The 14298-nt window shown below is 37.4% G+C and overlaps 1 protein-coding gene across 1 annotated transcript; it reads left to right on the top strand.

Annotated features, from left to right (window-relative positions):
* Nucleotides 1-9049: 9049 nt before the first annotated feature.
* LOC103833448 lies at nucleotides 9050-13486 on the top strand. Its single transcript, XM_033276731.1, has one exon. It carries the CDS (start codon nucleotides 12373-12375, stop codon nucleotides 13075-13077), a length of 705 nt encoding a protein of 234 aa, XP_033132622.1. The 5' UTR covers nucleotides 9050-12372; the 3' UTR covers nucleotides 13078-13486.
* Nucleotides 13487-14298: the final 812 nt, after the last annotated feature.

Raw genomic sequence — 14298 nt, 5'->3', positions numbered from 1 at the left:
GTAAGCAAATCTTTAATATAATAAATTCCAAATAAACACTAACAAATTTCCTTAACTAACTTTGGAAATGTGACCTCTAATTAATAGTTTCTATATTTTAGGAATAACAGAGAAAAATCGTAACCAAATCTTGGTTGTGAACTTAGATATATATATGAATCTTTAACGTAGATAAAATTGGAAATATGGTCTTTAATTAATATTTTCTAAATGTGTTTATGCTCCATGAATATTAAAAATATTCACCTCGTCATATATGTAACCCATATGGCCATATCACTTACCTACCAAGGGTAGCGTTGCTGGTGCTGCAAATATATTCCCTCTGCAATGTATTTTATGTAAGCTTCAAACAGAGAACACATTTTTCCTGCTAAAAATAATTAACAATAAGAAACAATTAACAATAAACAAAGAAAATAATCTAAAAAAATATCATCCAAGTCTTCTGCAGCATCGAGACTTTCTTCATTCATGAGCTTGAAATTTTAACCTATCCATCAAAACAAACAAAACATTATGAGACAGAGACTCATTTTGAAACTTAAGACACCAGTAATTTAGAAGACATAAATCGTCAAAACACTCACATGCTTCTTCTTCTTTTTCCTCAGTCCAGCAAATGAACTCTTGCGACCATCATTAGCTTCAGGAAAAATAAATCAGACACAAAGTTACGTGCATTCCATTAAAAAGAAACAAAAAAAAAAGTTTTACAGCATATAGACTCAGATCAAGATACCATGCAATAAATCAGATTTTTCCACTTGTGACTATGTTGAGTCCTCAATAGGATGCTGAATGACTACATTCGTCTTCTTCTTCTAAGTGGTTGGATCAGACGGTGCGAGCTAAGGATAGCCAAACCGTTTAAACAACACAATCATACAAATCAAGCAAAAGAAGTAAAAAACAAAGTCTAACTTGAGCCTTATCGAAATCTTTAATATATAAAAGGATTGCAAATATAGACAAAATCAACTCAACTTACTTCTTGCTAGTCCTTCTCCTCCTTCATCTCATTATTTTCATCAGCCATGATTGCTACTGAAAAAGATAATAAAAACGCAGAAACCAAAAATATGCACCAGCGATAGCAGAACTGATAATGTATCTAAAAGATAACAAATTTCAACTCCCAATAAGAATCAATACAAATGATTATACCCCCAATAAATCTAGGTTAAGTTTTCACAATAGATTTATCAATCTCTTCAATCATTTGCTACGTTTGAAAAAAGAAAATGAATTCGAGAAGGAATCAACGAAGACTCGCCAACGATTTGAACGCTAATAGATTTGTCACAAAAATTGAAATGAAAGAAGGAAGCCTACAAGCAATCGATCAGGGAGAGATGGATTATTAGTGAATAAATATTTGTATTGTTAATATAAGAAGTCACATTTATTTTTAGAGTGTGCATCTCACCAAGAGACGAATGATGGGCTTTACATTTTCGAAAAAGCCTTAAAAATAATTGAAAAGGTAATAGAATGTTTTGTAATTAATAGGAAATTTCAGGGACATAATTCTAAGAAGGATTCTGCTTTAAATGTATAGATTATGGTAGAGTTTTTTCTAATTATTATATCTTATAGATAAATGTCAACGTCATACAAAAATAGTTGATGTTTGGCGAAGAAACTGTAGCCATATGTCCCTGTTGTCATAAATATTTTTTTTTGTAACATAATCATCCAAAGTCTAAGACACAGAAAGTATTTGTTACAAAGAAGATAACTTACCACATTAATTGCACAAAAAAAAAAAAAAAAAAACTTACCACATTAAATTATTTTACCATTTTCTCTATATCTTAAAAGACTTTGATGTGAAACAATGGATCGACTTGTGCTTGGATTTTTCTTTCAGATTTCAATTTTCCATTATATATATACTTACTAGGACCGGCCCGCCCTACGGGCGGGATTATATATCAAAATAATTAAAATAGCTAGAGTAAATTTCTAGTATAAAACTTGATATATAAGTGACAATTAGTCAAATTTTTGTTGGGTTAAAACTATACTATATATATATAATTTATTTGTGCTTATATTACACTGTAAATTATTGATTTATGTTTATTCTTGATTATATTTTACTACTTTAAAAACTGTTAAATTTCCATTGAAATTGTGTGATTTCTGATTAAATATTTTTAACAAAATACAAATGATCACAAAGACATATGAAAAAAGTTTACAGTAAAATATATTCCATATAAACTAATTTATAATGTAAATTTTGATTTTAATAGTTGCATTTTGTATTTTTGATAGAAATTATTAGGTAATAAAAAGATAACACTATTTGATTTTTTCTTAATACATATAATACTTGATAGATGATATGAAATATTATATGTCATTGTGTGTATTAAATTTTATCATTATTGGGTTTTTGAAAATAAGGGATTTTTAAAAAATTCACGATTGTTTACTTTAAGTTCCACCTGAAGACTAAATTTAAGTATAATGTTGTTGCTAAATTGATTGGTTATAATTTTAAAAACTTCTAATTTATTTTTTTAAGTAAAAAATCGAGTTCTCTTGCTTTAAAGCATGAACACAAATTGTTTAGTTTGTTTGTAGTAAATAAATTTGACATTTGACACAAAATGTAATGTAGTTTTTATATTCTTATATACTTTATGTTAATATATTAGTTGTGTCACTCACTATAGATATTATTTGAAAATTTTTTATGAGAGAAGATAACTTTTAAACACTAATACATATTTTATTCCAGCTTCTTGTAAAATTTCTAATATTCAATAGCAAAGCCTATTTTCAAAAAAATAAAAAAATTGTTTAAAATAGTTAAAATTTAATTACAGTAGAACAAACTATTTGTGGACAAAACAGAAGTATAACAAACACTCCATATATTCTCAAACAACGGAGTATGAATCCGTAGCTCAGTTGCCTCCCTTACATTTAGATTCATATAATTCTTTGGAAAGTGGACATATTTACTCTGTCCGAAGCACTTGAATTCAAATCAACCCAATGTTGATGCACTTGATCACTTTATGATAATTTCAGTGAGTTTGTTAATGAATAAGGAATAAGCCCGGATGGTGAAGATGACGTTGATTGCTCGTGTTGCTGATGCGTTGCCCTCTAGCTGAGTTTCCAGATTCAGACATGCATAAGCAACATGTCTAGTCTCTGTTTAAGAATCTTTCCAGAGGTGACAGCAAAGCTTTATGAATGTCATTGAGACTGACCCCTATGTCTTATAGAACATGTGTTCTTTATTTGTCTCGCAAAAGCTGTGGTGGTGAAAAGCTGGAACACAAGCATCTGCATCTATTCTTTCTCCTGTGATCAATCAAGAGCACATAAATATCTAGCTGGGTACATTTGTTGTAATCAAGTGAGCTAGAAAGTTGCTTGTATACAAGCTTTCGTAGTGATTATTGTTTGCTGCTCCACTCCATAGCTTACCGAATAGCAACCTTTGTCCCCAAATCTAACATAAATCTTAAAGTACAGTACAGGAAAACTCTGTAGTCGTACTAATAAGAAACTGATGATCACTAACCTGATTTTTGATATCCATATTGTCAAACTCGTGAATGCAACATATTCCATAATCAGCAAACATTAAAGCACCAGCCTGTTAAAGAGTTAGATGACATTAGTCAGAAATTCTAGGTTACTTGTAAGTTTCATTGCAAGGAACCATTTATCATTGCAAAATTCAGCATTCATGTTCTTTAGCAACAGTTGCAATCAACCCAGCTGCAGAAGAGGACTTTCTAGATGTATACACATATCTTGGTATATGCCTATGGTGTACATGCAAGAGACACATATTTAAAAAAATAAAAACAGTAGTAATTATATACAATGAGAAGTTCTAAGGTTGATGCCAATACCTTAAGTAAAACCTTAGTAATTAATATACATCGTCACCTCTAAGGTTGATGCCTTTATGAATGGTCTTATGCACACCACTTGAACGCATAAGTAAAACTGCACGCTATGTTTTTATGTCCAAAAATGATTACTAAACTGTTGAAGTAATCATTTACCGTTGTGAATGTTGTAGGATCTCAACTCTTGATCTGAGCTTCAAGCAGTCCTTATACTTCTCTAGTCGCTTAAGAGGAAATAAATTAAGGACAATCTTAAAGCCGAGGTTAATCCTTGACAATTCATATCTATATATAGAGATAGGAAAATACATGCAAGTTTTTAGATGATAGATTTGGATCCATTGTTGCATAACTATGTTTTCTATATTTCTCAACAGTCTTAGCCATTCCACTAATTCATACAAACAAATGATCACTTAACAGAATCTCAATGTATATCTACCAAAGTCACTGATCATATCATTGCAACTCATCCGAAAGCCTAGAACTCATTAATCGTAAATACCTGATTCATATTGTTTACCATTGTTGTTGACATTTTTATTTTGTAAACATAGTTGATGCAGACAAATGAAGAATGCATGAGATGAAACATTAACCTCTGCGTTATTATTGTACTCTAGATTTCCCTTCTGCTTTGACGCCATCAAGTTTGAGCAACAGCCTCATGAGACGCTATGCAGTCATGTCAGCCTCCTCCACCGCAACCTCCATCCCCCATTTACAGAAACTTCAAAAGCACAAACCTAATTTTTGCAAAAAGAAATCAATTCAAACCAATTCTTCGTTCCTTTTTTCGTACAAAAACAAATAAGAAAAGATTGCAGCTCATATAAACTCACCATGTGCGAGAGCCTATCGACCTCCCATGTGAGAGCTTGAACTGTATCAATTGCTTTTGATCTCTCTCTCTCTCTCTCTCTCTCTCTCTCTCTCTCTCTCTCTCTCTCTCTCTCTCTCTCTCTCTCTCTCTCTCTCTCTCTCTCTCCACACTCTCTGTTTCTTGATCTGCCCGTCGCTTGCTCTATCGCTCCCGCCGCTTGCTCCGCCTCTCTAGCCGCTTGCTCCGCCGCTCTAGCCGCTTGCTCCGTCGCTCTCCACCGCTTGCTCCAACGCTCTCGCCGCTTGCTCCGTCGGTTGCTCCGTTAGCTGGACGAAGTCAATTGTAACTCGGCGATACTGGTTATCTCGGTTAACCGAAAGCGATGAGATTTGGGTATACTCTGAATGCTTATAAGTGGATGTCGACTGCAGCCTCTTAAATTTCTTCTTCATTTCAAACTTCAGATCAGATGCGCCGGACCTTGCGGCATATGATAGAGAGATGAGACCCTACAACCATGGATCAGATTGTTTGGTTTTTTTACGGATTGAGAGAACGATGATCAATGGAGCAAAGCTAATATTTTTATAGGTAGATACACCGCCTTTCAGAGGGATAACTCGCGTTCAATGTGAAATCGTGCTTCATATAGCTAATCAGCGATGATCAGTGGAACGCTTTCGAAACCATAGATAGAGTTTAGCTCTCGTACGGCCGGGATGAAGAACTGGTTCAGCCGTAAATCAAAAACGTCGTGTTTCAATATATTACTCTTTATTTGGTTTTGGGGTCCACTAAGCCGAAGGAAAGCCAGTTTACAAACCCAGGCCCAAATCTATTACACCCTCGAATAAATGAAACGCGACACTTTGATAGACGGGACACGTGTTGGCACCACAAAACTCGACTTTCCAGCCTGGATCCGACGTGGCATCACAGGAGGGAACCAAACAATTTTTTATATAATTAGATTTAATACTATAAACAAACACCATTTAAATATATTAAAGCACAGATCAGTCCAAATCAGCCTATATCATCGAAACAGTTTTTGGGAAAAGAGGTTAGTCTTTTTTTTTTTTTTTTTTTTTTTTTTGGTAAAATGTTAAGCTTACCATTTTCTGAGAAGAGATTACAGTGTTGTTGTTGAACAACTTATTACAAGGAGGAAACAGAAGAAGAAGTACAGAAAAGAGACAATACGAGAACTAAGGACAACAGAAGACAAAGCAGAACACCGAGAGACTGCGAGAGACTGAAAGACAGGCCGACTAAGGCGGGAAGAAAGAGCGAGAAGAGAGGAACAGCAGCAAGTAGGAGGCTGATCCCTCACGAGGCGGTGGCAGCGAAAGGAGACGATCCCTCATCAAGCGGTCAACCCTGGAGATGATCGCAGCTTCGGTAGATGAAACTTGACGGAAGATGCGATGGTTCCTCTCATTCCACAGACAGTAAACAATGACCTGCGCCAAAAGCTTAATAACAGATGCAGCACCAGGACAAGAGGCAATGTAGGGCCTGTCGATGATGGTGATAACAGAGTCTGGGGAGACCGGCGGAGTAGAAAACATCCATCCAGCAAAATGAGACCAAACTGCTGAGGAAAAAGTACAGTTGAAGAACATATGAGCATGAGATTCCAGACCCGAGGAGCAGAGGGTACATGCTGCTGGGACCGTCATTCCCCATGAGATTAGCCTGTCCCTAGTAGGCAACCTTGCTAACACTGTCATCCAAGATACAAAGGAGAATCTAGGAACCGCTTCTTTGAACCAAACAAGATTACACCAAGGAACGACAGGAGATCTTTGTCTCAAGAGATTCCACGTTGCTTTTGATGAAAATCTCTTAGAGAAAGACCAATCAGCCCAATCACCATTCCGCCAAAGGAAAACGTCCTTCCCGCGCGAGTCTGATGGAGGCTGCATAGTTGAGAGAACCAGTTGAAGAGTTTCAGCTTCGTGAGATCGAGCTGGAGGAAGAAACCAATCTCCATTGGCAGCAGCCGAGGAGACAGTAGAATGTAACGGGATTTGTAAATCCCTCGGCCCTCTAGCACCAAAGACAGAGATTAGGGGTCCAAGGTCAGTCCACCAGTCGTACCAGAAGCTGGCAGTCTTGCCATCACCCACGTTACATCTCATCAAGTCATTTAGTTTCGGCTTCAACTGCAGCATCCTGTTTACTGAGGATGAGAGATTAGATGAAGTCGAAACTGTCCAAAACCTTTGGTCACAGAGAACATTGTGACGCAGCCAAGCGACCCAAATGGAGCCAGATTCAGAGAAAAAGTTCCAAACTCTTTTGAGTTCGAAGATAAGTTGAAATTCCTCTAACCTTCTTATACCAAGGCCTCCCTCATTCTTAGGCTTACAGATATCTTCCCAGCTAACTCGAGCACCGGAAGCCGAAGTTGTTCTATTTTTCCACAGAAAAGAGGCACACATTGAATCTACGGTTGCGTAGAACCTCTTTGGGAGGGAGAAGACCGAGCTCCAGAAGTTTACCATCCCATAAATCACTGAAGACACAAGAGTAATCTTTCCTGCGAAGGAGAGGGTCTTGACAGTCCACGAGTTTAACTTTGTAGATATCCTCTCCAGAAATGGCTGAAGTGTTGCATAGCTGATCTTCTTCGGACTGAGAGGTAGACCTAGATACCGGGTAGGGAATGAGCCTCTTTTAAAGCCTGTGATGTCGCTTATGACAGTAGCCTGCAGGTCCGTGTATCCCCCGAAGAAAATTTCTGATTTCTCAGCGTTCATGTCCAGACCAGTCCAAGATTTAAACCCTGCCATGATGTCTTTTACCCCCGAGATGGAAAATCTAGAGCCATCAGTGAAGACCAGAAGGTCGTCCGCAAACAGTAAGTGAGTAACTCGCGGAGTTAAACAGTTCGGGTGCACTCTGAAGGCTCCATCCTCTACAGCTTTTTCCAAAAGTTTGGACAACACCTCCATGACCATAATGAAGAGATAAGGTGAGATAGCATCACCTTGGCGGAGGCCTTTCTTACCCGGGAAGAAGCCAGCAAGTTCTCCATTGATGGCTACAGAAAATCTTGGCGTGGATATGCATTCTCTGATCCAAGTAACAAAGATGGGAGGGAAGCCTTGAGCCTGCAGCACTTTGATGACAAAATCCCAGCAAATTGTGTCGAACGCCTTCCGGATATCTATCTTGAGCATGCTACTTTTACCACAGGTAGGGGATTCATATTTCCTGATCAACTCAACTGCTAAGAGCACATTTTCACCCAAACTGCGGCCCTTAAGAAAAGCAGACTGGGAGCGACTGATCGAAGATTGTAGGATAGGTTTCAGCCTGTTCGCAATTATCTTGGTGATTACCTTGTACACTATGTTACAGCAGCTTATGGGGCGGTAGTCCCGGAGCTTGCAAGCTGCAGCAGACTTGGGTATAAGGGTGATGGCAGTAGTGTTCAAGTCCTTCAGCAGACGACCATTCCTAAAGAACTCAGCAACTGCTGCGACGACATCCCCTCCAACAGTCTCCCATGATGCTTTTAGGAATTCAAAAGAGTATCCATCCGGACCCGGGCTCTTGTTTAAAGGCATTGAGAAGATCGTCCCTTTAATTTCAGCTTCAAGAACATCTCGTTTGAGATATGCCTTTTGCATATCCGAGCACCTGAAGGTAAGCAACTCCTGTAGATATTCCACAGTGACCGGCGAGACGGGGAGCTCAGTTTCACCTAGAATACCTTGGAAATAAGAGGCTGAATGTTCTTTAATATCATCGAGCGATCCTAGGAACCTTCCTGAGTCATCGAGTAGGTAGTGTATGTGGTTCCTCGAGTTCCGCTCAGTAACCGTCTTATGGTAAAAGGTGGTGTTTCTGTCACCAACATCTGCCCAACGAACTCGTGATCTCTGCCTGAAGAACTTATGCTCAGCGTTTAGTAAAACATTCAGTATAGCACGCTCTCTGTGCTCTTCTGAAGCAGTTGCTGGGTCTGGCTGAGTGAGAAGAGAGGTCTGGAGACGCTCCACTATAGCTGACTGGTGTTTTACTCGGCCTGTGATACCACTGTAGTGAGTCTTATTCAGCCTTCTCAGGTCTGTCTTTAGTAGCTTCATGCGGCGGACTAACTTGAACTGGTGAGAACCCTCCACTACCACATTCGCCCACGCCTCTGAGACGACAGAAGAGTATTCCGGGTGGTCAGTGATGTGGTGATAGAACTTGAAAGGTTTGCGCTGATGTCTACTAACAGATGGAATCCTGAAGAGACAAGGTGCATGATCTGATTGCTTCGGTTCCAGAAAATCCGCATATGAGTCCGGGAAATGGCTTTCCCAAGGGTGATTGATAAGGGCATATTAGAGAAATGTTTCACAGCCCATGTATAACACCATATTAGAGAAATGTTTCATTTTGTCGTCTATTAGTAATCATTTTAAAAGATTTGTAGCATAGAGAGCTTCTTGGTAAAGAGAATTTTTTTTCCAATAAAGCATTATGTTTACTTTGCTTTTTGCTCTAGCTAGCTCGTCGTTACTTTGTTTGAGCTCAGCTGAGTCATTTTTTTTCTCTGCTTGTAGGACTCTAAATCAATACCAAAATAGAGATTTTTATCTCTATGTAAGGCGTTGACTGGTTCTTGAGGGATGAGTTTCTCTTAAACTTGTGGGGTTAGTTGTAGGATTTAAATTCAAGTGCTTCTTTATTTCATCAAAGGTATGAACTTTGGTGTTTCTTTTTAACTTTGCTTTTATGTTGCACACTTATCTCTTGATCGTTTGTTGGGTGTCACTAAAAGTATGAACTTTTCATGGAATATTCAGTTTTTTCAGACTCAAAGGTATGCATTTTGAGTCTGTTTAGGCTCAAGTATAGTCACCAAAGGTTAGTTACTGCTTTCCACAATGTGTAAAAATGTATGAATCGAGTTCTGTTTCCATGCGTTAACAATTATCTTATCCAATAGTGGAACAGTTTCCTGACCTGGACTCTTTATGTTGCTAATTAAAAATATTTTTGTGCAGACTTGTACGCAACATTTTGATTAGAAAATTTTGGCCGAATGAAAAATATCATGACATAAGGAATACATTTTTCAAAAAAAGATATACGTTTATGCTCACTTTCGAGTTATACGCAGAAACATATGTTTCAGTAATTCTGACTTTTAGTTTGCATTTTATTTCCAGGGCATTTCAACTTCTAGGAGCGTTGATAGCATACTACATCTTATTCATCTTGAATAAGTACACCGGTTGAGTCATAACCGAGTCAGCAACTCGTCCGACAGACAACGATTCCAAACTGGAGGAAAAGAGTTCCACTTTCCGTAATATAAAGTGACTTTGTAACACATGCTTGTATAAAGCTAATTGACAGAAAACGTACAAAAAAACTGGGAGTGTTGGGGGAATCGGTGAAGACGAAGTAGCAGTAGATGCGGATGAGACAACCTTCGTTGTGGTGGCTGAAGATATGAAGAGGAGTAAAACGACAGTGTTACGGCGGCGCGAAGCTTCTCCGGCAAAAATATTTGCTTGATTTGCCTCGATCGTCTTGATCGGCCAGCCTCGTGGAGTGAGATCTTCTTCTTCTGTAATATAAAGCGACTTAATTATGTATGTGGTGTTAATTGAGGAGCTACACGGTGAGAAGACGATGCGAGGTAATGCAAGAAAACGACAAAGGTAATGAGAGTTGGAAAAGGCTAGTGATAAATCGCTCGAAACGCTAGATTCGCCGATTGATTGTTGGATCAGTGAATAGATGGAAACTTTAGAATTACCTACGGCTGAGAAGAAAGCGTGAAACGATAAAAATTTATATAGGTATGGACTTAATAAATCAAAACACAGACAAAATATGAAGTCAAGCCCAACAGATTCTGAGGAAAAAATAAATGAAACGGGACGTTTAATAAGGTGGACACGTGTTGTAATAATATGAAAGGACTTTCTTAGCTGCATGCTGACTGCTGAGGTGGCAGCACAGGAGTGAAGCAAACATGTTTATATATATATAGATAGGACAAGTCGAAATCTATTTACGGGTCTAGTCACTTACGCATATATGAATAACCAATTTTTCAAAAGATACTATTTAAAAGACCACTATTACCTCTCTATATACATCCCCTAAGAAAACCCTGCAACTTAAATGTCACCTTGGTAGGATGAAACGAAAGAGTGGGAACTGTCAAAGAAGACAAGTTTTATAAAAACACATAAAGCTTGCCTCGCCCGAGTTCGGACCGGAGGAGTTCAGTGTGTTAGAGTGACTTGATAACTTACTACACCACAAAACCGTTCTGTTTGCATTTCTTGGTTTGATCATTTGTTTGTTCGGACAGTATTGATCCTCTTGGGTTATTGGACTATCAACTATGGTTTGATTTTTTAGGATATGGTGTTTAAATCTATTAAGAATTTGAAATAAATTGGTGGTGATCAGTTGAGATGTAGCTTTAAAATTTGTGTTGTATTAGTTAGTCAATAGAATTTTTTGTTTTGTTTTAGACATATGTCGGACAATCAAACGCTTGTTAGAGCTCTCAATAGCAAGCTGATGGAAAAAGAGATCTTTGGTGTTATGGCAGACATCAAGAACCTCTCAGCTTTGTTTGAATCTATCTCCTTCACCTACATCTTTCGGTCTGAGAACGTCGAAGCCGATCGGCTAGCTAAGACGGTTCTTCGGAACCCTTCTTCTTCTACGCTTATGTTGTCTGGGCTTGGCCAGTTGTAATGGGCCCTTATGGTTTAAACCCTTACTCTATTTCTCTTAACGCAATTTCAGTTAATCAGAAAAAAATCCATCTAGTTGTTTTAACCTATTTTTTGACCAAAACTATTCAACAGATTTGCCAGCTTTTCATGTTCAACGGATACTTGAGCGATTGTGACGTGATAACTCTAACCACATATATTATTTTTTTCTTTTGAAAAAGGGTTTTCATTACTCCAACCAACCATATTCAGCTTTGATATTTCAAATTCGTTTTCTAAGCTTAGGTTGCGGCCAGAATTTGTTCAAAGCGTTTTGAACGCCGAGCTTGATATAGATTAACCAAGTAATAATTTTCTAGAAAGAAAAAGAAGTAATAACAATCTAGTTTGATGAATTAATAATGAAAATTTCAGATTATCTAATATTATTACCCAAGAAGTTGAAACATGTATAAATGACAAATGTGAGTATTTACTTCGAATGTGTCTTTGCCTTTTTGATAATTTGCAAGTAGACGAACTCTTTTCAGCTGTCAATCACAAAGGGGCGTGTACTTATAACTCAAAGGATCAGATCACAACTAGGGGCAAACCATTTCGTCTATCTGACTGTCTCCATCAAACATTCCTAAATTGAAAAGTCGAACCTTCAATTCTCATTTTATGTTAAGATCCTTGCACCCATATACACACATGAATCATGTTAGTAATTAACCCCATGTTTAGAATGTTAGGACAGAATAGAACCGACAAACATGTAAGTCACTACTTTTCCTCTACGCGGGCATAACAACGTGCTTCCCATTTTCTTAATATTTTTTTCCTACTACCTATTTCTTTTTCGTTTTTACTACTACTACTTATATCTCTATCTTCTGCATATTTTTACCCGGAAATTTGCAAAACCCTGAAATCAAAATCTTACCTTTTAGTTTTCACTCGTCCTCCGGCAATGCTTGCACATGATGATGGTTTAGATAACGAGTGGAAGGGTTTCACGGTTTTCCCCGAAGTAAACCCTAGCCCTAACCCTAACTATAGTTTCAATTTCTTGGTAAAGAAGGCAACCGTAGAGAGTGAGAAATCAACCGGTTCTATTTCCTCCCGTTCTTCCGCAAAAGAGGATAGCTTCAGAATGGTATTGCCACCGGCCATGCCTCCGCCTAGGGACTCCACCGTTCCGCTTCCTGTGTTCCCTGAGCCGATGAGAACTCGGAAAAAACTTAGCCACCAAGAATCCTTTCTTTTTATGACAAAATCTCTCTACTCGAAGAAAATCTTTTACAAGGAAGACGATTTCAAGTGTAACGCCTTCTGCTTGTCTCTACCTGGAGTCAAGAAACACAAGCCAGTTAGATCTTCAAAACGCAAAGACTCGATGGAGAAGAAGAAGATGATCACAGCGTCTTCCTTTACCTCGGTCGAGAAATACGAATGGTCCCATTCTTGGACATCGACTACGTCTCTGACGCAAGATAATGGTCGGTCGTATTTTGATTTACCGGTGGAGTTGTTGAAGTGCTGCAGCCGTGGAGGCGGAAAGGGAGGAAGATATGTGCAAGAACCGGCGTCTTCTAGTTTCTCGTTCGATAGAGAAACAGAGATTATGGCTGTGACAAGAGTTTTCTCACGGTCGTCGCGAAGTGATCATTGCTAAGCCGTGTGAGATTTTAAACTTTTTCTTCACCGTCGGTTTCATGCCCTACGTCGCCGCGATCTTGTATCACCCCCACGCTTGCGTAAGGCTAGGGATGAAGTCTATTCAAAACGCTTGAATAAGGAATAAAAAAACAAAGTACAAAACTTTTGTTTTTATATCAAATATGTTATTTATATACCCTACTAGAGTCGGCCCGCCCTACGGGCGGGATATACCTTATTTGTGATCTAAGTTATTATTTTCTGTACGATCTTATGGTCTGTGTTTTAGATTTAAATTTGTAAGATATGGATATGATGTACTACAAAAAAGATCATATTATATTACATAAATAGTATAGAAAAACAAATGATATCAATTTGAAACACCTATTAATAAAATATAAAAAATATTTGTTTTGTGGGTTTAAAGATTTGGTTAATTTATAAGTATAAAATAATATGTTGAAAAATATTTTATCCTACATGATTGTTGGAGACGAGATATTATGGTGGCTAAGATATTATGGTCCTTGACTTTGACTAAACTGTGTTTTACAATTGTACATTGCGGTTACTATTAAATTTTTTATTATGGTTTTAGAAATATTAAAAACATCAAATTGTGTTCTTAAGAAAAACAAACAACTTAAAGAGTAAGGGTATGACTGGTTTTCCCGCTACCACCCGCAAACGCAGCTTTTGCGGTTGGTAGCGGTTGCTGGCGTTTTGCAACAATCGCTCAAACCGCTCTAAACCGCTCCAAATCGCTCCAAATCGCTCTGAACCTCATAAATTCAAAAGCTGGTTCCAGCTAGCGTTTGCGGTTGCGGGCGTTTGCGGGAGGATAAAAAAAATTATTTTTTTTCCAAAACAATATAAATACAAAAATAAAAAATTCAATAAAAAAATTAAACTGAAATTATAAAAATGCTAAAATATATCAATTAAATTTTAATTAATATTATAAAACTTTAAAATAAAAATATTTTCTATATTTTTAAAAAATTTAAACTATAACTTTCTAAATATAAATTTTATATTTATTATAATATTATTATTTTTGATATTTTTATAATTGTATAAAATGTAAATATTGTTAATTTATTATTTAACTGCTGCTGCATTTGGTAGTTAACCAGTCATAAGTATCCCGCAAACGCACAAATTTCTAACCGCATAACCAGTCGTACAAATCTCTTAAAACCGCTAGAAACCGCAACCACCCGCATCCGCAAAC

This window comes from Brassica rapa, chromosome A08 (genome assembly GCF_000309985.2).
Source record: "Brassica rapa cultivar Chiifu-401-42 chromosome A08, CAAS_Brap_v3.01, whole genome shotgun sequence".
NCBI classification, from domain to species: domain Eukaryota; kingdom Viridiplantae; phylum Streptophyta; class Magnoliopsida; order Brassicales; family Brassicaceae; genus Brassica; species Brassica rapa.
Note: the sequence above shows the minus strand (reverse complement) of the source record. Positions and strands in the feature narration are given on the sequence as shown.